We start from the raw sequence: 26,137 nt of genomic DNA, 5'->3' as shown, positions 1-26,137 counted from the left end.
ATGCAGGCAGCATCACGTGACTCCACCTCCGCCTCCGCGGGCGTCGTCATGTCATCACTTGCCCGGCACTGTCACCTCGACCTGCTGCCTCCAAATTTACCGACTCGATCAGATCTCCTGCCTTACAAATCCAAAAGAAATCTCCTAACGAACCTATTTTCCGATCCGCAGCCAGCCACCTACCTGAACTTGAATTTGAACCTGTGCGAGGAAAAGCACCCCGACCACCAAGATGGGCGACGCCTATGAACGTGAACAGTACGCTTCCAACCCTCTACACCCTCCATACCCTTCTCCACATCTTTCATTCCAGATATTGGAACCTCGCATCCCCTCGTCTCTTGAGCCTCGAATTATATAGAGTCAGAATCGAGACCAAAATGCGAACGGAGCCGACCCAAACCCAGGCCATCCAAGACCCTCAGCGTCCACGACGATTGAATATACCCTCAGACTAACCGCAATCCCTTCCCTCTAGACAAAACGACGCCTTCCTTAAATCCCTCGCTACGAAAGCCTCCATCTTGAAATCCGTCACCATCGATATCCACGATAATGCCAGGGATCAGGAAACGTTGGATCATTCGGTTCGTTGGTCCTCTTCCTCTTTCTCTCGCACATGAATACACGCTCCGTGCGCTGTGATATTATCGCTCTACCTACCTCTTTCCACATGATGGCTGGCTGGCTGGCTGGCTGGCTAGCTGGCATGAACTTCACACCACTACACCACTTGAATGAACCTACACGAGCCGATCCCCTCAAACCAACCTGACCAACTAACTAACGAACGATACTCAATATCTAGAACCAAGTCTTCTCCTCCCTCTCCACGGGCCTGAAAGGCAGCGCAAGCCGCCTAACTCGCATGGCACGGCAGGGCGATACGGTGGCGGTGCTGAAAGTCGCGGGCATTGTGGTCTGCGTCGGGGTGGCGCTTTGGGTTATTCTGGGGTGGATCTTTTGATCTTCTTCCTCTGGCTGGGTTTGGTCTGATGTGGCTTGGTCTGGTCTTCGTGAGGAGGTGGATGTGCTTCGGTTTATAAATCGGGACAAGCGTGAAAGGGAAGGGAAGTGGGGGGGGGGGGGGGGGGGGGAGTTTGGTGGTGACTGATTGATTGATTTGCATATTCGCACATCGGTTTATGGATATGGATATGGATACGGATACGGGTGGGATTCGATTCCTCCGGTATATTAATATTTTCGTCCTGGCGGAACCAGACCGGCTGGGAAGGGAAGGGAGAGGAGCGACGGGACTGGCTACTGTCTTGCGGGTTCGAGATGTGGTCTTAACTCTTCTGGTCGAGCTTCTTTCCCTTGCGATGGGTGTCTGTCTGGCTCTCTGCATACATACATACGGACTTTCTCACTTGCCTACTTGCTTTGTTTGCCTGGTTGTTTGTTTTGCCTGTCTCTAGGTATATGATCACCTCAGCTGGCTGGCTAGCTGGCTACTTGCTGCGCTGTTTGGTATTTGTTGTCTATGATATATGACAGACATGACCGAGCTTGTACATGTATAATACTATACTACGCTATACTATAATTTACTTTTCAGCTGTTTGATCCAGATTCTTTGGTTGGGATGGTATGGCCCAGATAGGTAGGTCGATACTACTATTTTCAGCTATGAAAATGTCTAGATTTATTTCAAGACACTGGATCAAATAGGAAGCTTACGTTCTAAGGACCTAAAACATCATGTACAATAAGCAGGTCCATATATTCGGACCTAGTGAGTCTTGACATTGTGCCCAAAGCGGCTTTCTTCTTTTCAAGTCATGATGACGGGTATTTATATAGCTATCTGGCTAGATGGTTAAGACCTACTCAGCTCATGGGGCTGCGAGGTTCTCAGAAGGTAGATAGACTGAGGGGATGGATGGATGTAGATGCTTGGTTGTTTGGTTTCATCTGGCGATGCAATGATCATCTAGACTTCTCTTGACTTATCTTGACAAGAGGCTTGGGTGCATATCTTGGGTCTAGTGGAATGGTCGAATGTTTGGCCGGGGGGGGGGGGGGGGGGGGGTGTTGCTGAAAAGGGCAAAGGGATGCTGGTGAGAGCCATGGTAGAGCTGGTTCATAGATTAGATGTGTCTAAGATCTGCGATGGTCATTCAGAGTCACATCCGTGGCAGAGACCAGTAATGCATGTATTGACAGACGATGTCATTAAATTGCTTGACTCCTGACTCAAATTCGTGGCTATGATTGAGCAAACATCCTGAAGATCGAGCCCAGGGGATCAATGACTGCAAGCAGGTTGTCAAATCTAGTGACAAGCCGGAGAGAAAATGACAGGTCCTGATACTCATTGCTTATCGCTCGAGACCCTTTCTTTCTCTGAACAGGGGCATGCATAGGGCTGAGAGATTGGGCGAGAATTCGCAATAGATTTCGGCAAAATTCTGGATAATTTTCGCTCTTTCATACCAGAGCGAAGGATTTCTAGTAAATCATCCTGACGAATCATAGGGAACAGCCGGCTTCAGCCATCGGCCTACCGATAGGTAAATTCGCGGGATGGCCGAACGCCATCGACACGGAATGGAGCTGGAAAGCCTGTTCTTCCCGTCCGCAGTCGAATCACCCGAAGAAAGGATCGAGGCGAAATCCCGGGTCCTGATAACCTTATCAGGAATGGTTCCTGGCCATGTCAGCCTGAGAATCGTAAGGTCGCACGGGATCTAGATTCCACGTCGCGAACGTGTTTCCGATAGAAAGTGCAGTCGCACAGCGCCAGCGTCGCTTCCGGAAAATTATCTAACCTTCAGGAACACAGACCTCGGAGGTATATCCCGATCATTGGCTAGCCTCCTGGTTGTTAAGGTCTGATGCCGGTATCTAGTGCGATCATGATAATACCCTGTCGTGGTATGTTAGTTGACCTGCCGGAGGTAGCCCGACGCGCTAGGAAAATGCCCGTAGAAATCTTCGGATAAAAACGAAGATGAAATGGCGGCCAGACATTTGATGGTTCTGGCCATGTGTGGCAAGGAAAAGCTATCATTGGTCTAGCTTTTGATGTTCAAGTGCTTAGATCGTTGCATGATAGACGGGATAGCCGCAAAAACCATTATCCCTCTTCCAGGCGCCGGTGTATCGTCTTACTCCTATTCTGTGAATCAGGTCTCACTAGTTTTTTGCAAATCAAAATTTTCTGGTGTCGATTGTCTGGTGGAACCGCGGCAGAATCCGCTTCGGAAAGGCCACCGCAAGTCCGGCACGATAAGCAGGTTTTTTTTTTTTTTTTTTTTTTTTTCTCACCTTGTCTTTTTCAGGCACCCCCCGTCGATAACAGCTAAAATCTCTAATCAGGGCGATGTTGGGCACACGGGAAGCTCCAGTCCAGAGTGGGTATTGCATTGCACCACGTCTTGCTACTTGTGCAGTCCCTGGCGCGCTGCGTGGCTTTCTGCTCCATACAGAGGGCGTGAATTCAACCCACTGCCTTTCGTGGTGGTCAATTTTTCGTCTTCTATCTTGTGGCCCTTGGTTGTATCCCTTCTGTAGTCCACGGGCGTGACAGGCGGGCCACGAAGTGAGTCAAAGTGGTGAGATAGAAACGCCACCTCTTTTACCACTCGGATCCAGTTTTCTCTCCATTATCTAGCTTCCGTGAGTCAAATGTCGAACGATTCGATATCCAAGCTTCGGTTGAATGCGACTTGGCAAGACTATGCCCGATAGAGACACCGGATTGCGAAACCCTTCTGAAAGCCTCACTCGGCATGCCGAACAGCGTTGAAACCACGAGGGATTTCGGCATTCCGTATACAGTAAAGACTTCAGGCAGGACGGAAGACCAGGGGCCAGGCGCTGAAACAGCTGCGTGCTATGATGGCGCGGAGGGTTGCACTTCATGCAAGCCCCTCCTCGATGCAGAAGATCTTCAAGTCGATCGGTCCTTGCAACGGCAGCTGTGCTCTGTATGCAAAGATGGTGCGCCGGGTGCGTGCCCTTCCAGTCGACCCGACTGGCGTTTCACATCACGACGCAATTCGCCTGGATGCTTGCCATCACATTCACGACACCATGATCTACGGGATGGTGTCCTCCGTGCCGACCAAGGACCCAAACCGTACCTTTAATGACAGTCCGCGCCACCGGTTTAGTGCGTCCTTGGACTTCGAGACTAGGCCCACTTAACTGACTTTTCTGGCTCGGATGATGTGATCAGTGGCTGGTCCTGCATATCATCCCTGGAAGGCCTTGTGTTCTGGAATTTCGGCTCACCGAATGTGATTCTAAAGAAATAGATAGCGCCCCGATCTACATGCTGCGTAAGGTGTACCTTGGAAGACCGAAACTCTCGTTGACCAATGTGGAAGGCCGACGGGGTGCGTGCGTGAATAGTCCGTAGGGACCTTGTTTTTTACCCATTTTAATTATTATTTCCCGTCCATTGGCTGCGCAAGCTGAAGTGCGATCGTGATATCAGCATTGGCTGTGTTTGCGTCAATTTCACAACGTGGGCGACGGTCTAGGCTAGGCGATGTGAAGAGACCTTTCCTTCCGAGCAGCGTCATGGTGACGAAGACGACGACCATCACGATTGTCTAGAACGTGATCAGTTTCCGAGGGAAGAGACAGACAGATAGACTCCGGATGACAAGAAGGACATTGTCAGGCATGTGGTTGACGGCCAAGTCGGGATGCGACCGGAGCCCGCGCGACTTTCCCCGACCGCCGTTTGTCTGCCCGGATCTGCCCGAGTCCCGTAAGGCTGTTCTTTGCTAATTCTCGTTACCGCGGGTGTTTCAGTCTGCAGAGAGCATACTACTCCGTGCGTATGCGTAGGTATCACGGCGCGCTGGTAGAGCAATTGAAGACGCCTGCATGGGATTGACACAGCCGATGAGTTGGCTTACCAGGCATACGACACTCACTCCGTACATATGTCCCAGCTGCATATGCATGTGAAATGGTGATGACGCTCGGCGCTGTCGAGCATTGCCGAGAAGGGGAGGTGACTGAGCCGGCAGTCTTGGCAATGGTCGAGATAGTCTGCGATCAATCCATTCCCATTCCCCTGAGGACTGGTCTATTCGAGTCTTGGTCGGCGCGTTGAAGTGCTACGCGGTGCACCTCGATCTACAGGACAAGCTTGCTCCTTCGAACCCAATCCAGTGTTTCATATGTCATGATCTGGATGTTTGTCGTCTGATCAGATCAGTAATGGCAGCCCTCTCATGTCCGAGACTCGGTTTATCCGGAGTGGAGTCGTGGACAGCACGCCATTCCGCTGCTCTTGGCCCGGTCTTGGGAGTTGGTTGCAATGCATGCATCTCGCATCGCTCTCCACTTTGGGCCCCGACCTCCGAAAGCTGAGCTTAGCTTGCTTGAGCTTTCCATGCCAACCGCCTGTTTGTTGATGAGGGAATAAGGATGTCGAGTCAAACGTAGCTGATGAACCCGAATCGCATGTTCAGCTGGTCTCGGTTATTTCTTCACAGTATCTTCGGCGGCGCTGACTGGATCTGATAAGGTCGTATGTGGTGCTACCGAGGATGTCATGCCACCGGCCTCTTTCCCTGACGAGATCTGCAGCACCATATGACACACCACATCCACGTCGACAAAAGGTACCTTCAGAGATGACCAGGGGACAATGCAGGCGCCGATAGAGGATCATCAACTAGTGGGGCGTGTCCGTCTTGGAAAGGTTTCCTCTGATCGCTGCTGTGTAACCTCGCCCTGCATGCTGTACGTAGTGTGTCGCGAGATCAGACGGAGGGGCAGGATGTACCCTGTAGAAGAGTTAATTGTCCGAGCACATGCTGACGACGGACGAGACTCGCGAGCGAGAGAGATTGTCGGCTGTCTCCGCAGGATGTCTAACTCGATTCGTCCCTGGAATTAGTTATCCGTTTAACTTCATTAAGATCGCGCACATCATGCGGCATTGACGATCCCGAGGCAGAAGATAGACCAGCCGAGATTGTTCGTCACCCTCGTTTCGGAGACACAGGAAGAATCATCAGCCGGAAAATCCACAGAGGCCGGACCGGGGAATAAGCATCCAGATGGCGTGCCAAGAAGGAATGCTGGACTGATGGGGATGGGGATTAATTTTCCCAGAGGCCATCAATCCCTCGTGATGATGGAGCATCACCCACCGGGTAAACCGGCCTGCCGCCTAGAATCGGGGGGTCGATCTTACGAGTTCAGGCGATGAGATAAAACCGGGCGATCCCTCGGGGTGGCACAGCTGGAACTATTTAGAAGAGAAATGCTCCCTCTGTTGATTCTTTGAAACCGAACGAGATTGACACGAACAAGAGTAAACAGTAACCCTTGACAGTGACAGAAGTAAGTAGACCCCGTGACGTAACCGTCCCGCGTGTTTGATTGTGTTTGTTTCCGTTTCTGCTTCTGCTTCACTTTTCCTCCTTATCATCAATTCCAGGGGATGCGTATTCCTACAATCCTCCGAGTACATCATGGCTATTACTTATCCCGATCCTCTCCTTTCCTTTGTTCCCTCGGCCCCTCGTGCCATTGGATACCCCTTATCCATTACCTAGTTGCTGACCGGCGATTCCACCACAAAGCCAAAGCCTCGCCGTTCTTTCTCTCGCGTTGTTCTATCTTTATCACTAGTGGGCTTAGTCAAGACAAGGCCAAAAGATCGCATCATCGTCTTAACCTAAAAGCCCAAGAGATCCGCTTCTCGCCACTCTTACCAGAAAAAAAAAAAAAAAAAAAGAAAATCCTCCGAACGACCAAATTTTCGAGACGGTGACGGAAACGGCTGCGCGAGCCCCCACCAGCGAATGCTCTGAGTGGGACCCGTTGGTCGACCCGGCTTGCCTGCAAATCTGGTCAGTGACCGGTAGATCACTGGCAGGTTCCGTTTTGCGAATTTCCCGTCTGATCTGTCATTCTGATTTTTTTTAATTGAATTTTTTTTTTTTTTTTTTTTTTTTTTTCTTTTCTTCGGGCGCGCGTTGGGTGGAATCCGATTTCCTGGGTTTTTATTACTCCAGTCAATCCCACTCTTGTCCCCCTTCCTCTTCCCTTTCCCTCTTACAATCAATCATTCAATCCCTTTGCGTTCCACCCTGGTCTATTGCTTATCTTCTGGCAGCTGCCCCTGGTCTGCAGCTGTTAGTTGAAACGTCATGGCCCTCAGTTTCTTTGGTGGGGGAGGAAGTGCGAGTTACGCCAAGTACTTCGACATTCGGTGAGTCACTGAACGCCCGCATCTGGTCCCGGGAACCCGGTTTTCCTTATCGGCTTTCGCTAACCCGTCATTTTGTGTCCCGCAGGCTCGATGAAGACTATATCGTGTTCCGAGGCGGCGAACAAGAAGCCGCGAGTGCTCACCTGAGCGGTAAACTCATCCTGTGTCTATCGGAACCGCTGTCGATTAAACATATCCGGCTGCACTTGACCGGTATCTCTCGAGTCTGGTAAGTGCTTGACTTGTCGCAATTAGGGGTCGTCGACTAACAATCCGGTCAATCTAGTTGGCACCTCCCCTCCAGCTCCGCTGGCGGTGGCCGAAAATCATGGAGGGAGCGCGTGTTTTACGAGAAGACCTTCAGTTTCAGAGACCCGGGTAAAGGCAAAACTGAGATTCTCCCGGGCGGCAACTACGAGTATCCTTTCGACTTGGTCCTGGAGGGGTCGATGCCGGAGAGTGTTGAGGGTCTCAACGACACCTACGTCACATATCGATTCAAGGCGGAGATCGGTCGCAAGTATGCGAAGGACATTGTGGTGCGACGGCCTCTGCGCATCATCCGGACGTTAGATTCCAGCGCCTTGGAACTGTCCCACGCCATGGTAAGCTTTCCCTTTTCCGTGGCATCATCTCGTGTACTTTACTGACTCGCTCGTGTACAGTCGGTGGAAAACGTGTGGCCGAACAAGATCGAGTATTCTATCAGCACGCCGACTAAGGCCGTCATCTTCGGCACCAGTATTCAGGTCGACTTCAAACTCATCCCGCTTCTTAAGGGACTTCGCATCGGCCAGATCGTTTCTCAGTTGATTGAGAGTCACGATCTCACGCTCAACCCCGAGGACCACGACTCCATCCGCAACACCTACAAGAGCACGAGAACTATCCTGTCGGATGAGCACGAGCTGGACCCAGATGGCAGCCTAGAAATCATCGATGAAGCGGCGGAAGGATACCAATTCACCCGACATTTGGAGCTACCCAAGACTCTGACCCGATGCCTGCAAGACACCGACACGAAGGGCATCAAGATCCGGCACAAGATGAAATTCCGAGTGCAGTTGCTCAACCCTGACGGACACATCAGCGAGGTGAGCGATCCGCCATGTTTGTTTTTCTACTCGCGAATATGCTAACAAATCTCAGTTGCGAGCCACACTTCCCGTGTCCGTCTTCATTTCTCCGAACCTTGCGATCGACGAGAACAACAATCTGGTCGATCAAACCCCGCAGTCGGCGCAGAGAGCGATCAGCGATATCGCCCAACAGGCACCGCCACTGTACGGCGAACACCAGTTTGATCAATTATACAGCGAGCTTGACCCCGCCGGCTACCGAACCCCAGGCCCTGGCAGCGGCCCTGGCACTCCATTCGGCACTCTGAGCCGCAACCTTTCCACCGAAAACCTGGCCTCGATGAATGCTCTGACCAACACGGATATTTCTGCGTCGGCCTTGCACAGCCGTCTTTCGACTCTTCATAACATCAGACACAACCACCCTTCGCCGTCCGATGATCATCACCACGAAAGCGAGAACCGTCAGCTTGGGGTGCCTCCCGACTATTTCGGTCCCTCCTCGGGATCCAACTCTCACAGCCCTGCGAGTCCCACCCTCTCTCGTCGACCTTCTGACGAGGGCGAGCACGACCACGACCACGACCACGATCCCCTTCCTTCGGGAATGGCCACGCCTTTCCACCCTCAATATGCGGAAGTCGAAACCCTCAGCCGCGTCCCGAGTTACTCGACTGCCGTCCGGACCACCGTCCGCCCGCGAGATGCAGACCTGCCGGACTACCAGGCGGTGATCGCCGGAGACTATGTCATTCCACCGCCGCAATCACCTCAGCAAGCCTATCTGCGTTCCCCCGGGCGGGGCAGCGGGTACTATTCTCCCATGGATGTGCTTCATCACCGACCGGGGCTCGTTCACTCCCGTTCCCATAGCCATGAGGACGAGGACCGACGTCTGCGGCTCTTGCAGGCGCGAGCCCGAGTTTAACTGATTCTCCCTCGATACCCCCTTGGCCTCGGCGTCAGATCAATCGCATAATATTGGAATCTTGGCGCTGGACGCCGAACCGCACACGACAGTTAGAGAAAAAGAAGCATGGAGGCATGTGGAATATGTTTTATCTTCGCGCACATACATATTAGAGGCACGGATTCATTTTATTCGGCGTTTTTTCACCACTAATAGACGGGACTGGGATTAACTGGGACACGGATTTTTACGTTATTTGTTTTCTTTCTTTTCTGAGGCATGGGACTGGAACGACACCAAGTGACGAACGACCTTGAGTCTGCATGAGTTATGTATATACAGACCATCTGTATCTTTATCACACCAGCATCTCCTTGCATGAGCGACGTGAGCACAAATACAATGCTGCAACCTCTCTTTTCCACTCATTCTTTCAGAGTATGATGATGCTGTATGACACATGGCTTTCTTCAATGCATCTCTATTACTTTAATTTTTTTTTATTTATTTATTAGTTGTTTCTTCCCCTGGATGCATATGAGATCATATCCGATGTGGACCGAATGGGGTGATGAGATCATGGCCGAACCCCTTGCATTCTCTCTGGTCGATTCAAGATTTGAGTCTCTCGCCAAAGATGATCCACGGAGATTTCAAGCCACCGGACCACCGTTCCAGGCCCATCGGAGCAACAGCCACAATGGCGCTGTGTTGGGCGATGCAAGGAGGGGCAACCGGCGTGTGACCTCATCAGCCGCCCGTCGATCATTCCACGCTTTTTCCTCTTCTTCTCCTCTTCCCCTCGTCCTTTTTTCATCGCGACATTTGGCCCTCTGGTCCTGAATTTGGCTCCCCTGACTTTTTGCTTGATCCGGTAGGTCTCCATTGTCAAGGTCGGAGAAAGAATCCCATCCCCTTCCCCTCTCCCAATCCGGCCCACATCCTGCTCTCTCTTGACTCCCCGCCCTCTCCGCTTCGACGAAAACGAAAACGAAAAAAGGGCCGTTTGAGACTAACGAACAAACTGTAATGATCGATAGTCCAGACTAGTCTGACTCCGCGCTTCCGGCCTCCACTGCGCCCGCTCTCTGCAGGCTTCGGTCTTTTTTTTTTTCTTTCCATTTTGCAATTGTTTTTCTGTTTGTCTTGTTCTCCTTACTTTTGGCAATCTACGATACCCCTGTGACATTCCATCCGTCCAAATGTCCGCGGCAAGCAGTCCCGTGGAGCAGAGGCTCCCTCATCGGTCGTCGACCATGAGAAGTTCCATCGCCCCTGACCGCCGCGCTTCGATGAGTGATGACGAGGCTATTCCGGGCTCCGATAGCAATGAGGTAGGTCATCGATCGTGTTTTCGTGAGGGTCTAGATGCCGGGAAAATAGTTAATACTCTGTCGCCGATAGACTACGAACCTCCTCCTCGAGCGTCTCCGGGCCTGGAAGCACATGTGTGGCTACCTCGAAGACTACGTCGCGGTAACAGCTAAGACTCAGAAGTCCCAGTCGAAGGAGTATGAGAAGGTTTTGAAGGTGCGGATGCATTCTGGGTTATTCGGGCTGGGCCGACATGATACTGACGTGGTGGACAGACCGTGAGCGATCCGCTGAGAGAAGGACATCACTTCTCGCAGGGCGCGGGCGGCGTGGCGTCTTGGTTTGAGAATATTCGGTCTAATACTCAGGTATGGTCCTTCGGTATATGTTCAGGATGAATTGAAGCAGTTGCTGACATGCGCATCGCTGCTAGGGAATGGTGAACATGTACCTTGAATCCGAGAAAAACATTCGGGGATCCATCTCCCCGACCTTGGAACGTCTTCACAAGGAGATCAAAAACAAGTCCAAGGAGCTGCAGACGGGCACCTCCAAGAGCGCAAAGGCCGTCGACAAGGCGAGAGGCATCACCCAGAAGCACATTGAGCTTCTTGGCCAGCAAAGTGCGACCTTCGATGCGGCCGCCCAGAACAAGGTCGACCAGCACCATGACCCCTATCTTCTACGCAGAGGCATCAACCACCGCCTCAACAAGCAGGTCATTGAGGAGAACAACAACCGCCAGGACATCATCGCGGTGCAGAACAACTTCCAGCAATTTGAGGCCCACGTCGTGCAGACCATCCAGACCTCCATGGAGCAATTCGTCGTGTTCATGAACAACCAATTGGAGCGCCAGCGCACCATGTATTCCGACATTCTGGGTTCCTCCCAACGGATCCCTCCGGACTTCGAATGGGTCAACTTCATCACCAGCAACCACCAAACCCTCGTCGACCCCGATGCTCCGCCCCGGTCGCTGAGCAACATCACCTTCCCCAACCAGGACCACCACTCGACCAAGCCCTTGATCGAAGGATCCCTGGAGCGCAAGTCCCGCGCCGTTATCAAGGGCTTCAACACCGGCTACTACGTTGTGACTGTGGCCCGCTACCTCCACGAATTCAAAGACAACGATGACTTCCGTCGCGACCCCACCCCCGAACTGTCCCTGTACCTGCCGGACTGCGTCCTCGGCGCCATCGACGGCGTCAAGTTCAGCGTCAAGGGCAAGGATGTCTCCAGCGGCAAGGTCGGCAACGCCTTCCACACCAACACCGAGCTGAACTTCAAGGCCCCGACCCCCAGCGACGCCGAAAAGTGGTACAACATCATCAAGGACGCCACTAAGGGCCCGGCCGCCATCCAGACCAGCGCCGCCGCCTCGCCCACCGCCGCCTCGCAACCGGCCAGTCCGGCTGTCGGTGCCGGCGCCGGCACCGCGGAGAATCACCCTCCCGCTTACTCCGAAAAGCACAGCGAGGCATCATCGCCGCAGGCCACTTCACCCCAGGCATCCCAGTCGGGTCCTTCTTCCACTCCTCCCATGACGCGCGCCGACACCGGCAGCTCAGCCCAGACCCAGGGCGTTATTTCCACCGCTGGCTCTGCCGCCCCTGCGGGCGACAAGGCGTGATGCGATATCGCATCGCGCAAATAATTATATCCGTCTCATCCAAGCTAGTCATTGGAGGGATTTTCTATTTTCTTTTATTACATATGATCTGTTCTCTCTTCCCTTATGGTTGATATGAATCGTCTTGATTTTTCAGTGTTTGATTCTTTATCTGCGCTTGCCTGAATAGCAAAGATATCATGAGATACCTAACTTAACCTGACCTGACCTAACTTAACTTATCTTATTCCACTACTCGATAGACTTGCCGTTGCTTTCTTACTTAGCGTCCTAATTGGATCATGCTTTATTTGTTTAATGTCTTCGACTACGCTAGATGTAGTTTGATACCAAATACCCAAACCCATGTCGGCACGGAGAAACACGCGATCGAAGAAACGAAGTTTGTGTATTGAATAAAACACGCCGTAATTTCGCTCAAAAAAAAAAAAAAAAGAAGATTCATACGGATCATAGCCACTTAAGGACTGTGCTCTAGATATGTCGTACCGATGAACGACCAAAGAGAATGGTGACCTCATCAGAAGTCCTCCGGACTATCGAGGTCCTCCAGCTTCTGGCTGAGGAATCTTCCTAGCGCCGCAGATTTTGACTCCAGTGCGAGCAGGATGGCTGGGGACGCAGACAGGTTCAGACTGGAGAGACGAGCGAGGTCGCTGCTGCGGTCGATTTCGTATTGCGTTTCGAGATGTGCGTCGCTCTGGATGTTGGATTCGCTGTGGCTGCGGGAAATACTGTTTGGGGTGCCGTTGGTGGGAGTGTGATGGAGGGATGCACCGTTGGGAGGAGCGAAGTTCCCCGTCGTGGGGCCTTCCGTCCCCGGTCGAGATCCGTTGGTATTACCGGTGGCCCCCTGACCATTTTGAGCGTGGCTTGGTCCGGCGGGCTTCATCTTGGACGGCCCGACGGCAGCAAGGAGAACCTTGTCGGCAATGCGCGTGACGATGGCAACTAGGTCGTCGAGCTCGAAGACAATCGAGCCTACGTCACCCAAGGATACGGACTGGGCTGTCACGTAAGAAGAGGGATGACTAGCAGGGTTGACGCCCGTCAGGTTCCCGCTTGAAGCATTCTTGGCGTAGCAGGTGTAGGCAGCACCGTACGTCGCGCTCAGGTTGCGTAATTGTCTCAGCGGAAGAGATGACGCCGAGGCGAAGATGGCACCGTTCGTAGCAAATACTCTGTGCCACACATGTCTCGTTAGCAGGGACGCCAAGCCCGAATCGATCAAAGTGTGCCATACAGAATGGAGGTGATCTCCGGGGGCGAGAGGTTGTCCTCCAGCAGGTCGCTGAGGGCCTCCGCATCCAGCATCTTGATGTCTGGTAGTCCGGGAATCATGGTGTCGTAAGAGTCGTCGCGGTTGAGATCGTATCTGGGGTCGTGCTGCTCGACAATCCAGTCCTTGGGAGGAGACCAAGAACAGTCTTCCGGGAAAAAGAAACAATTGTCCCAGTAGTCTCGATCGTCGCAATCGTACTCGATCGGTTCACCCGAACACTCTAGAAGGTTTTGGGCGTATTGAACCTGGCTCTGTGCCCAGTACGGAGAGTGCGAAATGTCATAAACACTAGTGGATTTCTGTTGGCACGGTCTGCCAGGTTGAACTGGATGTTGATATTCAGCCATTTTGATTTGCAAACAAGTGAGATGTAGAGAGGGAGCTGAACGAAGGGGGAGAATAAAACACTGCAAGGAGGACTAAAGAAACGGGACGGAAGTGGAGAGAAATTATATAGGCCAAAGCAACCAAATATGATGTCCGACACGAGGTACAACTGTAGGCACCGGTGGCACAAGAGATACACAAGACAGTTCCTTCCCTCGGGGCGCAGAAGAGTAACCCAACATGGGAAGCAGTCTAGCGCCTTCGTTCCTCGCCCGAGCCCAGGGTCTCGCAACCACCCATCACGAAAATGAGTTGTTAGGTTCACACGAGAAGGAACCTTCAAATGGCGTTCAAGAGCGTGGGGAAAGATGCCATGGGGGGGAAACAGAAACGCACAGTCCCAGAAGGACCGGACCAATCGCGCCCCGGACGGAAAAAGAAAGTAAGACGAGATGGGGAGACTCAAAAGGGAGAAACCGGAAAATAGGAATGATAGTCGGAAGCAAATGGGGGGCGCAGCGAGCAGACCATCTCCAAGTGCCAACAAAGCACATGGATGGATCTAAATGATCCTCGGGGGTGTTGGGGGAGTCCAACGTAACGGACAAGGAGGGAGCAAACTACAAACCTTGGCCAATTGACAATGCGACCAGCGCCGAGAAAGCTGCAAGAAGCCGATCCGATGGGAAGGACGAAGGTTGGGAAAAAGCAAGAGGAAAGATGAGATCCAGTCAGCGCAGGGGAGGGAAAGTGAGAAGATGTCACGGTCCGGCAGAAATGCCACCGCCTTCAGCACACTAGTCTCTCTCCTCTCCTCTCCTCTCCTATCTTGTCCTATCCTAGATCTATCATCATCCAGGTCTTGTCTTATCACCCGGCATTCACACCCCCGTCTCCGCTCGCACCAGCTCACTATTAATAAACTCACATCTACGAAACAATTGTGCCGCCTGGATGGCCTCTTCTGCTTCACCAGCCATACTCCCATCCGTATCCCTGCCCACAGTCACTGGGACTGTCCCATACGGCCCGCCAAACACCTGAATGGAAAGCCTGCTTGGGGACTCCCTACTCAAGTCTTCACTGGTTAACCCGGAAAAGACCGCAGGCCATGTTTCGGTCTGACTCTCACTCTTCTCCGGGGTCCCCGTATTGACGAAATTCGTGATGGCCCTACTCACAACCCGAGCCAAGGCAAGCTGCGAGGCCGAATTGTCTGCACCACCTTCTAGATGCTGGGTATTCAGTGCGTACGGGATATCACTCAGGTGAGCAACCCGCCACATCGGAACGCCCATCGTCTCAAATACCGGGGTGAACCTGGTGGAGTTGTGCTCGTACACTCGGACTTGGGACGAATCAACGCCACCATTTTTGACGTACTGCCAAGTAAAGTCCAGGACCGGGCATGTGAACCAGATATCCCGGTTGATTTGCGCAGCGCGGTAGTATTGTGTAGAGATCGGGCCGTCGTAGTCTCGTCGGACCATGTGCTCAAAATCCTCGCGTGGGTAGAGCTCCAACAGTCGTTGCTTGGTTGAATTGGAAAGACCGACCAGCCAACGCCCAAAGCTAGCCAAGACATCTTCGTCCGTCGAGGTGTGAGGCGATGCATACCAAGCGCCGTCATTTGTAACCCAGGACCCGATCACTGGGATCCCTTTGACAAACTTACCTGCCCGCATCAGCTGAGATGGCCGATCGCGAATAAAGTCGCCGTCAATGGTTGGGTAGAAGAAGCCCTCGCCGAAAGGTGGACGAGCAGCGCGAGAAGCCGCGACGGAGAGATCGGTCAGGGTCTCGAAGGGAACATTCCGGAGGCATTCCAGGACCTTGAAGGATTGATCGTCGCTATCTTCGACACATCCCACTTGCCGTGCAATGGCTGCAGTGTTCTCCGCCACAAGGTCTGGCTTGCTATTGAAATTCAGGCCTGGGCCACCCGACATCATTCTTGGAGAAAGTTTCGACCTTAGCAAAGAATTAACTTTCCCTGGAAGAGGCTAACTAACATTGCTTGCTGGAATGGAACCCCTTGCGTCCCGTCAAATGCTGTTAGATGTAGGCCAATGTCGCTGGCTCCGACGCTTTGGCCGAGGACAGTCACTTTTGCACGTAAATCAGCTCTAGACCCGGGCGATCGGTACGTTCCAAAGTCTACCTTTACTAGGATCACCACCAAACACCTCAATGTTATCGCGAACCCCTGTGGAAGGCTTTAGTACATGCTCAATGAGATCGTGGCATCGGAGCTTACATTCAAGAGCGGCCCGCTGGTCACGAAGACCAGCATTCGCCTGTCCGGCCTCGATCATTGCTTTGCTTGTCGCAAAGCCGAACACTGGGCACGTCAGTTAACGGCGCTTTTCCATTCCAATTTGGACAGTGAAATTTACAGCCAAAGCGATAGTTAATTGCAACGTAAATTAAATGTTGGTTGTCTGCCGCAGCTTGTTCAACCAAGCCATCTGGGGTATATAAGATATCCGACCCCGAACCCAAGGCATGACCACCTAGGCGATCTGGTTAGTAGTGTGGTGTTAATCCCAAGAAGGATTTCCTACCTCCGTGGATCCATACTACCACCGGTAACCTGGCATTCTTGCTCACACCGCTGGGTCGGGCTATCCTCAAACTCAAGCAATTTTCACTGATATTGGTCACTTGACTCGTGAATGGAAGCACATCTCCGGTTCCCTGGGGACACCAAGCCCCAGGCCGTGTCGCGTCGATGATGGAGCCTTTGGTCGGCTTGACAGGAACTGGTGGCGCAAAGCGGCGTTCGCCAGATGGATTCTCTGCGTAGAAAATCTCATGGAAATGCTCAACCCCAGAGGACTGACTTCCCAGGTATGTGATGTTCCGGACAGGATCGACGACAATCGGGGTAGGAGAAACCAGCCCGAGAGAATGAAATCCGTATTGTGCAAGGAAGTCCCTCGCGGGTTGAAAATATATTCCAACGATACCCAGAATCACGGCCACCACAGCCACCAGGGCGGGAGTTCTGGTATTTGCCATGATGCTTGGACCCTAGTGTTGTGGTCTAATGATGGAATGTGCAATCGTAGAAATTTGCCACGGAGAAACCGCGAGGGGTGACGTCCAGCGCCTTTAAATGATTCACCAGACCGGGGTCATACGTCTGTACTACGTGCCACTGGTCAGATAGTGGGGGCCCAAACCATGTTCCGCTCCTTCCAACGGCTGGTTCCCGTGGGCGCAAACCAGTGGCCGAATTCGAGGCGGCTGAAGGTCGGAACACCGGGGATCAAAGCAGGAGCGCTTGATCCGCGCAGGATTCTTAGTCTCAGTCTCTCAGTCTTCTAGCCTCGTGTGGTCGGGAATAGCTTCATCGGGACGAGCCGACACCGCCTTCCCAGAGCAGGCATAACGTCATCGGGTCCCCCACCGGCGGAGGGACCTCAGGGAGCCTCAGGCCGACCCGGCATAACTAAGACTTTTTCTCGCGTTACCCCTCCTTGTCCTCCCCTCCGTATGTTCGCCGGTCGCTTTTTGTCTTCCCTTCGTCCATCTTCCCTCAGGGTCCCCAGCCCAAGATTCCCTTCGATCTTCCCAGGTGGGCTGTCCTTTGCATCCCCACTTATTGGAGATCCGCGCTCACAAGGTTGCTTCAGGAACCAATCGAACTCTCGCAACCATGGCCTCCGATACCAACCAGTATAAGCTTAACCGTAAGTGATCGACCATCCGGCAAATCCGGGGTTGCCTGATGATCGATGGCTGACGATGGTGCCATGTAAAAAGACACTATGATCCGGGTCAAGGACCCGAAGAAATCCCGTGAGTTGGCATTTCCCGTCTATAGGTTGGCGGCTGGCATACTCATCTCGCTGGCGGTTCTAGTCGAATTCTACAAGTTCCTGGGACTCAGCCAGATCCAGCATCTGGACTTCCCCGAAGCCAAGTTCTCCCTCTACTTCCTCGGTTACAACGGCCCCAACTCTTTGCAGGGTGGTGACCGGCACTTCACGGACCGCAACGCCCTGCTGGAACTCACCCACAACTACGGCACCGAGAACGACCCCAACTACAGCGTGGTGAACGGAAACACCGAACCCCACCGCGGCTTCGGACACATTGCCATCTCCGTGGACAACATCGAGTCGGCCTGCAAGAGGATCGAGGATGCCGGGTACCCCTTCCAGAAGAAGCTGACCGAGGGACGCATGCGACACATTGCTTTTGCGAAGGACCCCGATGGATACTGGGTCGAGCTCATCCGCCGTCATGACGAGGATGTCGGCGCTACCACCGACCCCGGCAACTACCGCCTCAACCACACCATGCTCCGCGTGAAGTCCGCCGAGAGCAGCTTGAAGTTCTACCAGGAGGTCATGGGCATGACCCTGCTGCGAACCTCCGAGAACAAGGAGGCTGGCTTCAACCTGTACTTCTTGGGATACCCCAAGTCCAACCCGCAGGTGCAGGAGAACGCCAAGAACCCCGTGACTGAATGGGAGGGTCTGCTCGAGTTGACCTGGAACTACGGCACCGAGAACCAGGAGGGCCAGGTTTACCACAACGGCAACACCGAGCCCCAGGGATTCGGACACATCTGTAAGTTGGGAAAACAATTGAGACGGACGGTTGCGATGAGTTGCGGCTGCTAACGACGTTACTAGGTGTGTCTGTCGATGACCTCAACGCCGCCTGCGATCGGTTCGAGTCGCTCAACGTCAACTGGAAGAAGCGCTTGACGGACGGACGCATGAGGAATGTGGCCTTTGTGTTGGATCCCGACAACTACTGGGTCGAGGTGGTGCAGAACGAGGCGCTGAAGCGCACCAGCAACTGGTAAATGGGAGATCAACGAGAGATCAATGAGAGATCAAGTATATAATTGCGCAGAATGAGCATTGTATTGTGTAAACGACGAATGAAACGAGAGTACTGATGTGCTGATGTGCCTGTCTGTGTACGCTGGACCTCGAGTGGGGAAGCCCCCCGCAGTCTGGACTCGATTAGTGACCGGCGGTTTGCTGTTCGCCTGCCGCAGACGATCGTCGCTTTCTTTTCCCCAGAATCATCCATCTCGACCTGGACTTGCTGTGCCATGCCAACTCCCTGCACTTTCGCACTGCATACGATTATGTCGATTGTCCTCTCCGTCGATGTCGGTTGACCGTATATTTATTTCCGCTCTCGCTCCGTGAATCCGTCCCAACAATCCCACTCCGCGTTCTTCTCTTCCACGGTCGGGGCGAAATCTCAAAATTCCCCGCGATCGCACTTTGTCGGTCTCTTCAATCATGGAGCCAGACTCCAAGACCAAGAAGGCTCCTCGGAAGCATGTAACCACTGCTTGTGTCCCTTGTCGTGAGAGTAAGATCCGAGTATGTCGCATGTTACCAGAAATCCCACTATCGCATACAATTCTAACAGACTTCTTGCCAGTGCGACGGAGCGACTCCTCATTGCCACAACTGCGAGCGAAAGGGAAAGGAATGCAAATACCAACATGGGGACGACAAACGGAAGTAAGTCCTGCTCCCTGGCGCGGAGTTCTTGGGATAATTGTTGCGCGAATTCCCAGACGGCCCAAGGTTATTGTGTTACAAGGATGGGAGAAAGGAGGGGCTGACGATGTCCTCCAGAGTATCACTGCGCGCGGCGACAGAGCTTTTTTCCGCCCGAATAGACCAGCTATGCCAGTTTATATACGATAACGGGCTAGAGCCACCTCCGATGAACCCCGAGGATGAGTCGGGTATCAACAGGGTGTTGGATACGCTTCAGATTCCTCGAGGGTTGGCGAAACGCACGGATTTCCAGGGTGGGCAGCATGCACGGTCGCAATCGGCCGTCGCGCAGTCGCCCGTTCAACACACACCCGGACCGTCGACGTTCGATGGAAAGCTGGACTCGATCGAAAGCGTGGCAGGGGTTCCCTCCCCGGCGCAGAATGCATTCTCTTCGGCGCAATCATCTCTTCCCGCAGCCGAGAAAAGCCCGGACACGATAAACCCGCTGGCAGCCCATCCTGGTTTGTCTCATCACTATCCGCCGCCGAGTTGGGGATTTACTCTTCCTACGGCCGAGAGCCTCGATACTATCTATGCGAATATCAACGGCGCGCCGGGTGGTTCGCATGAGAACAGTCTCAGCCCCGACAGTTTCCACTTGTCCCAGGATATGCAACAGCAACCGGGGGTGCTGCTGGGGCAGACGTGGAACAACAGGGACTATGAATCGGACAGTGGGGAGGAGGACGAGGCCGAAAAGGATGTGATCGAGCAGATCTCGAATCGGATCGGCACGTTGAAAATCGCCGGAGATGGCCATTTGCGGTTCTATGGCGCCACTTCGAATCTAAATTTGGTGGATGTCTCGGCAACGCAGCAACGCCAGCGTCCGGACGCGCGCACTGTCCGGCACGATGGACAGGATATCTTGAATCATCTGCGCGTCGGACAGGCGGTGGACCAGACTCTTGAGGATCATCTCGTCGAGCTGTATTTCACATGGCAGAATCCGAGCACTTACGTGGTGGATAAGGATATGTACATGATCGCCAGGTCGAAGTGGCGGAACGAGCTTGACGATACCCCATTTTACTCGGAGGTTCTTACCAATGCAATGTATGCTGACGCTTTCGATCCATCCGCCTTTGCTGACATGTTCCAGGTGCGCTATTGGCAGTGCCTTCGAGGCGCGGTATCATCCGACTTTCATCACTTTTCCCAAATCGTTATCGGAGTTCTTTGCGGATAGAGCCAAGGCCCTTCTTGAAATAGAGCTGGACTCGCCGTGTGTCGCCACGGTACAAGCGCTTGTCATTCTGAGTTGCCATGAAGGATCCTCGAATCGCGATGCTCGTGGTTGGCTCTACAGTGGTATGATGGACTTTGAATAAAGTGAGCGTGTGGCTAATATTTCCAGGAATGTCCATGAGGCTTGCATTCGACCTTGGGCTGCACATCGATATGACTCCGTACGTAGAAAGAGGAGATATTAGTGCCTTTGAAGCCGACGTACGAAGAATCGCGTTCTGGGGGAGCTATACGGCAGATCAGTAAGTGGAACATTTCTCGGCTGGCAATCCGTCACTGACCTTGTCAGCTTCTGGGGCTTCTACCTGGGCCGCCCGTTCCGCATGAATGCGGGAGATATCACCATTCCAAAGCCCGCGTCAGGCTTAGGGATAGGGAAGGAAGGCACTTGGTATCCATATGGACTACCAGGTGACCTAGAACCTTCAAAGAATGGGGTTAAAAACCCGAACGAACTCATAAGCAGACAATTCGCTATTCTATGGGAGATAATATCTCCGGTTGGCCATATTCTGTAAGTATCCTGCAATGGAGTGGATGGCATGAACTGATATGGCATAGATATGGTTGCTCCGAGATCGGTCGGCACGATCTCCAAAGATTATGCCATCGGGTGACCGATGATCTGTTTGCCTGGAAAGCTAATCTTCCCTCTACCCTCGACATCGATCTGGACAACGACACGATCCCTAAATTGCCGCATCTTCTTATGCTACAGTAAGTGGACGGAACCGGCTTACAAAACATTTAGACGTAAACTAATGAAACAGTATGCAATACCATCAAATCGTCATCTTCACCCATCGGCCGTGGGTGTCGAAAAGCTACATCCAGCCGCGCAGTCCGCGCCAGGGACCTGGCTATCATCATGCTCGACGAATGTGCGTCGAGTCTGCGACAGCCATTGCACGACTTCTTCACATTTATGAAAAACACTACACATTCCGCCGCATGAACAACCAGGTTGTGGCCATGATATTCAGCGCGGCTCTAATGCTACTTTACGTCACGATCTCCAATTCCACACCTTCGAACAGAAACAATAGCGACAGTATCAGCAGCAACGCAGGCATGGTCGCATATCTCAACCTTTGCTTCCGAGCCCTCGACGAACTGGGCCAGTCCTTCGAGAACGCCAAACGCACGCGAGACTATCTCGTCAGCCTCCAGCGCAGATGGCAAGCCCATATGCGCCGGACCGGTGCGAAGCGACAAGTCAGCCGGCGGCCGTCGTCGCAGCAACTCGCAGGGACCAGTCTGGAAGCGAACACATCTCGAAAGAAGACCCGAGTTGCAGCGCCGCGCGGACACATGTCATATCCATTTGCGATGCCGGTGAACTCGCTGCAAGTCCCCGGCGCCCTGCCGGGCCAGACAGACCCTCTCCGAGCCGCACCAGCGCTCGATCCCACTCGGCAGGCGGGTGCTTGTCAACCGGGCGATTTCGACTGGATCCGGAACTCCGATCTGCAGTTGCTCTCGGGCGCGCTTGACGATCCGGGACTGGGCCAATTAGGCGGGCCTGCGTATGAGGATCCGGCATTACCTAGTTTATCTGACATTGAGCCTTGGTGGGATTCTCCTAACGGGAACGGCTTCGGGGGTGGTTCTTTATAGCTAGAATAGAGATCGATTAATTACCTTTATGGCTCATGGGTTCGACTTGTCTCGAGTAAAGCGTTGACACCTGATCGATCGATCTAACCCGGTTCGACTAATGAATGGCACGGACCGATGCGCAGCAATGGGAAGGGAAAGAGATCTACAAAGGATACGAGCGACCGTCGATCGCAAGTCCGTTCCTGGCAGTAGTAGCTGTGGTGCTATTCTCAGCTTCTGCTTGGCCACTGTGTCATGTATATTGTCAGCCAGGCATCACAGAAAGATTCTTGATATTACGCTTCAGCCTTGCAGGAATCCAGAGAATGCATTGTGTTAGGAGTCTTGGTTGTTGCGTTGGCATGGTTTCGGGTGTTGGGGTCCGGCGGCATGCTTATGTTTCTTCACGCAGTGGCTGTACAGTAAAGGGCGTGGGGTGATAGCATCCTGGGCATTATGTCTGTGTTTTGTCTACCTTTTAACAGAAAAACCGGCAGCAGGTAGGGCGAGTATAGACTCATGGTGGCTTGATAGCCATTATTAGGGTTACATGCCGGGGAGCTTCGGACAGAGGGAACTAAGGATTGGAAGAGGGAATCAGGCACTAGAGACTTATGCCTTATTAGCCAAGGCTTAGGATAGACAGAGCAAGAGGATTCTGGGCTCAATGGTTGTATAAACAGGTCTGATTTCGGTTGAGCATCGCCTTCACAGAGCTCCGTACTGCACATTCAACTCAAAATCCTCCATAACAACTCACGATCTTCAAACCCCAGCCCACTTCTGCCAAATGCCAAATGCCAATGTCAAATCATCCCCCGAACTGCCTCAATGCCCAGACTTCGCGAGTCATGCCAAGTTCACCACCGCAGCCGGTGGAGCGAACTAACCTCGTCGGCTCGTATCCCCCGACTCTAATATGCCAACTAACGCCATCTAGTTTCACCCGCCGTCCCTGGACACCTTAGAAGAGGGTCAGGACAGGCACGATGCACAGCTAGTTTGTTAGCTGCTGGAAGGGTTGATTTTTCCGTCTGGCCCCCATGTCCGAGTCTTGTCTGTCGGAGACTAGAGACCACGCAGTAGAGGTAGTGAGGCTAATAAGTAATAAGTAATAAATGGCCCTCCTGTCCAGTTTGATTTATTCCAAGTGTTCAATTTCTGTTTCAGATTCAGCAATCACCGCTGATCGACCGTTAATTCCATCCTAACATCTACTTCACGTCCTCGACTTCCTAACCAACCGACTCCTCCGACATGAACTTTGACTTCACGATCTAAACCAAACCCCCCACACAAACAAACACAGACCACCATGCGCCGTCTACGCCCTCTACCAACCCTCTCGCTGATTCTCCCTGTCCTCGCCCTCGTCTCCCCATCCGCCGCCGAACGCCCCCGCACGTGCTACTTCCCCGACCACAGCATCTCCAACGACGTGCCCTGCACCTCCGACACCTACACCCACTGCTGCACCGCCGGCGACATCTGCCTCGACAACGGCTACTGCTACAGCGTGGCGCACCAGCCCTACGTGCTGTCGCGCGGTAGCTGCACAGACCAGAACTGGGGCGCCGACTGCCCACAACTATGTTCGGGATGTATGTCATGATCCCCATCCCCCAATCATCCCAAACCCTAACCCAACCAAACCTAACCCTAACCTCCCCCCCCCCCCCCCCAACTCCAATCCACCAATCCACCAATCCACCAACCCAGCTAACCCATACGCTCCACGCAGCGCAAAACAACATCGGCGGCGGCTGCTCCATCACCAGCCTGCTCTTCCTCGACGGCATCTCCACCTACTGCTGCGGCAACCCCATCTACGACGAATCCACCGGCAACGTGACGTGCCCCAACGGCGAAAAACCCTTCGAAATGCCCTCCGCCAAGGTCCTGCTGGGTCGCGCGGCCCTGGCCAACGGCACCGCGGGGGACGGCACCGCGAACACGGGCATGGTGGATGACCGGTGCGGTGTCAGCGCCGAGGAGAGGGCTGTGAGGACGGCCATAGGGGCTGGGGTCGGGTTGCCGTTGGGGGTGGTGGCGCTGTTGGCGCTGGGGTGGGCGTTTTGGGAGAGGAGGGCGAGGAGGAAGGCTGATGCGATGTATAGGGGGGTGGGAGGGTATGGGGTAACTGGGAAGGGGCAGGGACAGGGACAGCAGGCTGGGATGGGAATGGGAATGGGGACGGGGGGCTTGTCCGGGGTGACGATGGCAAGTGGTGTGCAGGGTGGATATCGCGCGGAATTGAGCGATTCGCCGGTGGAGTTGATGGCGGCGCCGAAAAGGAGTCATTCGGGGTGACTTGCGTGTATATCGACTTTTGTTGGAGTTTGTTTATGTGTGAATGTATAGATGGCTGTACGCTAATGAGATGGGTCCGTGCCGATTGCTTCCTTTGAGCGTTATATCCTTATTCTGATTCTTGATATCTTGTCTTGGCTAATAGGGGTACAATGAAGATAGCAATAACGTGAACCTCCCGACTCTAATAGTATATACGCAATCGTAGTACTGGGTAACCGATTTAGTTAGAATATACAGGATCGTTTTACCCAAGTAGCAGTGTGATTAAATCCTAGGGACAGGACCGCTCAGCCATTTTCCTTCCCCGGAACACTCCTAGTCCTACTGAGTGATTAGCGGATAATACCTCAGATCTATCATAAAAGATCCAGTATACCGTGGAATCTTCCATTGAATCGCGAAAGATCCCGGAATTCAAGGCTCACTTCGCCGTGTGCCAAATCACCTGACCATTTCTATATAAGGATGATCAAACCCCGCCGTGGAAAGAGGAAGATCATCACGATCCATCCACTCCTTTATTGAATTTCTTCATTCTTCATTGATCTCTTCGAGGAATCCACTTCCTGGTGGATAGCCTCTCCTCGAAGCTCTACGAGCCGTTGCCCGGCGTGGCATCGTACGAAAAGGCTCGGAAGTCTCGAGCAGGCATTTGCCAAACTCCACGAGTTGCAGCGGGATTTCAAGGCATTTGAGCGCGATGAGTCTGCCGGGTATATCTTCTTCAGCCACGATAACGCAGGAAGGCACTGGGAGCATGGCCCCGAACCCCGGGACAAATCTTACCCAAAGCCAGAAGGAGGCTTCGATATAGTTCTCTCGCCTGATCAATCTTAATAAAAGCCTGGCTCAAGTCGTACTAAAAGCTGGACCAGCTTAAGCAATATATCACGGCGAATACGTATTGCGATTCTGGATACTGGGTACGACAGCGAAGTGCCCGTATTCATGAAGGCAGATACTCGGGAACGAATGAGAGGCTGGAAAGACTTCGTCAGCGGGTCTGATATACCTGAGGATTGTAGTGGGCATGGCTCTCATTTGGTGCCCGTCAAGCCGATATCTATGTCGCACGCATAATACTCAGGGTGCGGATGAAAGGCTGGAAAGACTGGATTAACGGGTGTGATAAACCGAAGATTGTGATGGGCATGGCTCTCAAATTGTGCCCCCAAGCCGATATCTATGTCGCACGCATAACAGACAAAAAAGAATATTAAAACGACAAAAGTTTGACACCTGGAGAATAGCTTTTAAGAAAGAATTATGGGAAATATAAAGGCTACTCCTACTATAACAGAGAACACTTCAGTCGACGTACGGATAATCTTTGACATACTTACACATTTAAAAATAAACTTTAAACCAACGTTGATTTCCTTCACTCTTAATTATTCCTTCAGAGTAACAAAAGTATTTTGAATTACATTAGTCCAGAGGTGCTCAAATTCACCAAGATTGCAGATATTACGACTGGTATATTTATAATCCCAGATACGCCTGAGGCCTCAGATTTTACCATAGAGTAGATTGATTCTTCGATTCTGCGTCTCCCGTCGGGTTGAATACTAAGAGTAAATTTATGCAGCAAGGCCTTCTGGAAAAGGAATATAGGATGGTATCAAAAGTTGTGTTAGGCTTCTAATACAAACTTGAATATAAAGAACGCCGCTCCCGTGGTGGGCGGTTAG

General features: G+C 52.7%; 10 protein-coding genes across 10 annotated transcripts; 8 read left to right on the top strand and 2 right to left on the bottom strand.

The window, feature by feature from the left end:
* Positions 1-209: 209 nt before the first annotated feature.
* P170DRAFT_506054 (SNARE domain- containing protein) lies at positions 210-967 on the top strand (the record flags this gene model as incomplete). The annotated part of the gene is made up of 3 exons (XM_024854351.1): positions 210-258; positions 479-587; positions 809-967. The coding sequence occupies exons 1-3, from the start codon at positions 233-235 to the stop codon at positions 965-967; spliced, it is 294 nt and encodes a 97-aa protein (XP_024710760.1). The 5' UTR covers positions 210-232.
* A 121-nt stretch (positions 968-1,088) lies between these two features.
* On the top strand, positions 1,089-1,571 carry P170DRAFT_41683 (uncharacterized protein). Its single transcript, XM_024847144.1, has one exon. It carries the CDS (start codon positions 1,146-1,148, stop codon positions 1,419-1,421), a length of 276 nt encoding a protein of 91 aa, XP_024710759.1. The 5' UTR covers positions 1,089-1,145; the 3' UTR covers positions 1,422-1,571.
* A 5,325-nt stretch (positions 1,572-6,896) lies between these two features.
* P170DRAFT_432989 (arrestin family protein) lies at positions 6,897-9,637 on the top strand. The gene is made up of 5 exons (XM_024848385.1): positions 6,897-7,192; positions 7,278-7,421; positions 7,479-7,797; positions 7,858-8,286; positions 8,342-9,637. The coding sequence occupies exons 1-5, from the start codon at positions 7,131-7,133 to the stop codon at positions 9,197-9,199; spliced, it is 1,812 nt and encodes a 603-aa protein (XP_024710758.1). The 5' UTR covers positions 6,897-7,130; the 3' UTR covers positions 9,200-9,637.
* On the top strand, positions 9,418-10,289 carry P170DRAFT_41405 (uncharacterized protein). Its single transcript, XM_024847003.1, has 2 exons — positions 9,418-10,055; positions 10,227-10,289. The coding sequence occupies exon 1, from the start codon at positions 9,635-9,637 to the stop codon at positions 10,022-10,024; it is 390 nt and encodes a 129-aa protein (XP_024710757.1). The 5' UTR covers positions 9,418-9,634; the 3' UTR covers positions 10,025-10,055; positions 10,227-10,289.
* P170DRAFT_452829 (PH domain protein) lies at positions 10,285-12,462 on the top strand. Its single transcript, XM_024851306.1, has 4 exons — positions 10,285-10,515; positions 10,586-10,711; positions 10,771-10,863; positions 10,929-12,462. The coding sequence occupies exons 1-4, from the start codon at positions 10,384-10,386 to the stop codon at positions 12,129-12,131; spliced, it is 1,554 nt and encodes a 517-aa protein (XP_024710756.1). The 5' UTR covers positions 10,285-10,383; the 3' UTR covers positions 12,132-12,462.
* Positions 12,463-12,651: 189 nt separating this feature from the next.
* On the bottom strand, positions 12,652-13,760 carry P170DRAFT_506050 (uncharacterized protein; the record flags this gene model as incomplete). The annotated part of the gene is made up of 2 exons (XM_024854350.1): positions 12,652-13,312; positions 13,375-13,760. 2 exons carry the CDS (start codon positions 13,758-13,760, stop codon positions 12,652-12,654), a joined length of 1,047 nt encoding a protein of 348 aa, XP_024710755.1.
* A 494-nt stretch (positions 13,761-14,254) lies between these two features.
* P170DRAFT_452828 (alpha/beta-hydrolase) lies at positions 14,255-17,032 on the bottom strand. The gene is made up of 6 exons (XM_024851305.1): positions 16,305-17,032; positions 16,137-16,253; positions 15,998-16,081; positions 15,902-15,946; positions 15,753-15,846; positions 14,255-15,693 (listed from the first exon to the last, which is right to left on the bottom strand). Exons 1-6 carry the CDS (start codon positions 16,759-16,761, stop codon positions 14,622-14,624), a joined length of 1,869 nt encoding a protein of 622 aa, XP_024710754.1. The 5' UTR covers positions 16,762-17,032; the 3' UTR covers positions 14,255-14,621.
* P170DRAFT_432986 (lactoylglutathione lyase GLO1) lies at positions 16,974-18,563 on the top strand (the record flags this gene model as incomplete). Its single annotated transcript, XM_024848384.1, has 5 exons — positions 16,974-17,320; positions 17,379-17,435; positions 17,509-17,544; positions 17,608-18,321; positions 18,387-18,563. Exons 2-5 carry the CDS (start codon positions 17,402-17,404, stop codon positions 18,560-18,562), a joined length of 960 nt encoding a protein of 319 aa, XP_024710753.1. The 5' UTR covers positions 16,974-17,320; positions 17,379-17,401.
* An 834-nt stretch (positions 18,564-19,397) lies between these two features.
* P170DRAFT_432985 (transcription factor domain-containing protein) lies at positions 19,398-22,604 on the top strand. Its single transcript, XM_024848383.1, has 6 exons — positions 19,398-20,342; positions 20,389-20,597; positions 20,644-20,776; positions 20,824-21,048; positions 21,096-21,251; positions 21,305-22,604. The coding sequence occupies exons 1-6, from the start codon at positions 19,450-19,452 to the stop codon at positions 22,149-22,151; spliced, it is 2,463 nt and encodes an 820-aa protein (XP_024710752.1). The 5' UTR covers positions 19,398-19,449; the 3' UTR covers positions 22,152-22,604.
* Positions 22,605-23,328: 724 nt separating this feature from the next.
* Positions 23,329-24,674, top strand: P170DRAFT_461324 (uncharacterized protein; the record flags this gene model as incomplete). The annotated part of the gene is made up of 4 exons (XM_024852026.1): positions 23,329-23,734; positions 23,875-24,262; positions 24,495-24,517; positions 24,652-24,674. Exons 1-4 carry the CDS (start codon positions 23,449-23,451, stop codon positions 24,672-24,674), a joined length of 720 nt encoding a protein of 239 aa, XP_024710751.1. The 5' UTR covers positions 23,329-23,448.
* Positions 24,675-26,137: the final 1,463 nt, after the last annotated feature.

This window comes from Aspergillus steynii (genome assembly GCF_002849105.1).
Source record: "Aspergillus steynii IBT 23096 chromosome Unknown P170scaffold_1, whole genome shotgun sequence".
Lineage (NCBI taxonomy): Eukaryota > Fungi > Ascomycota > Eurotiomycetes > Eurotiales > Aspergillaceae > Aspergillus > Aspergillus steynii.
Note: the sequence above shows the minus strand (reverse complement) of the source record. Positions and strands in the feature narration are given on the sequence as shown.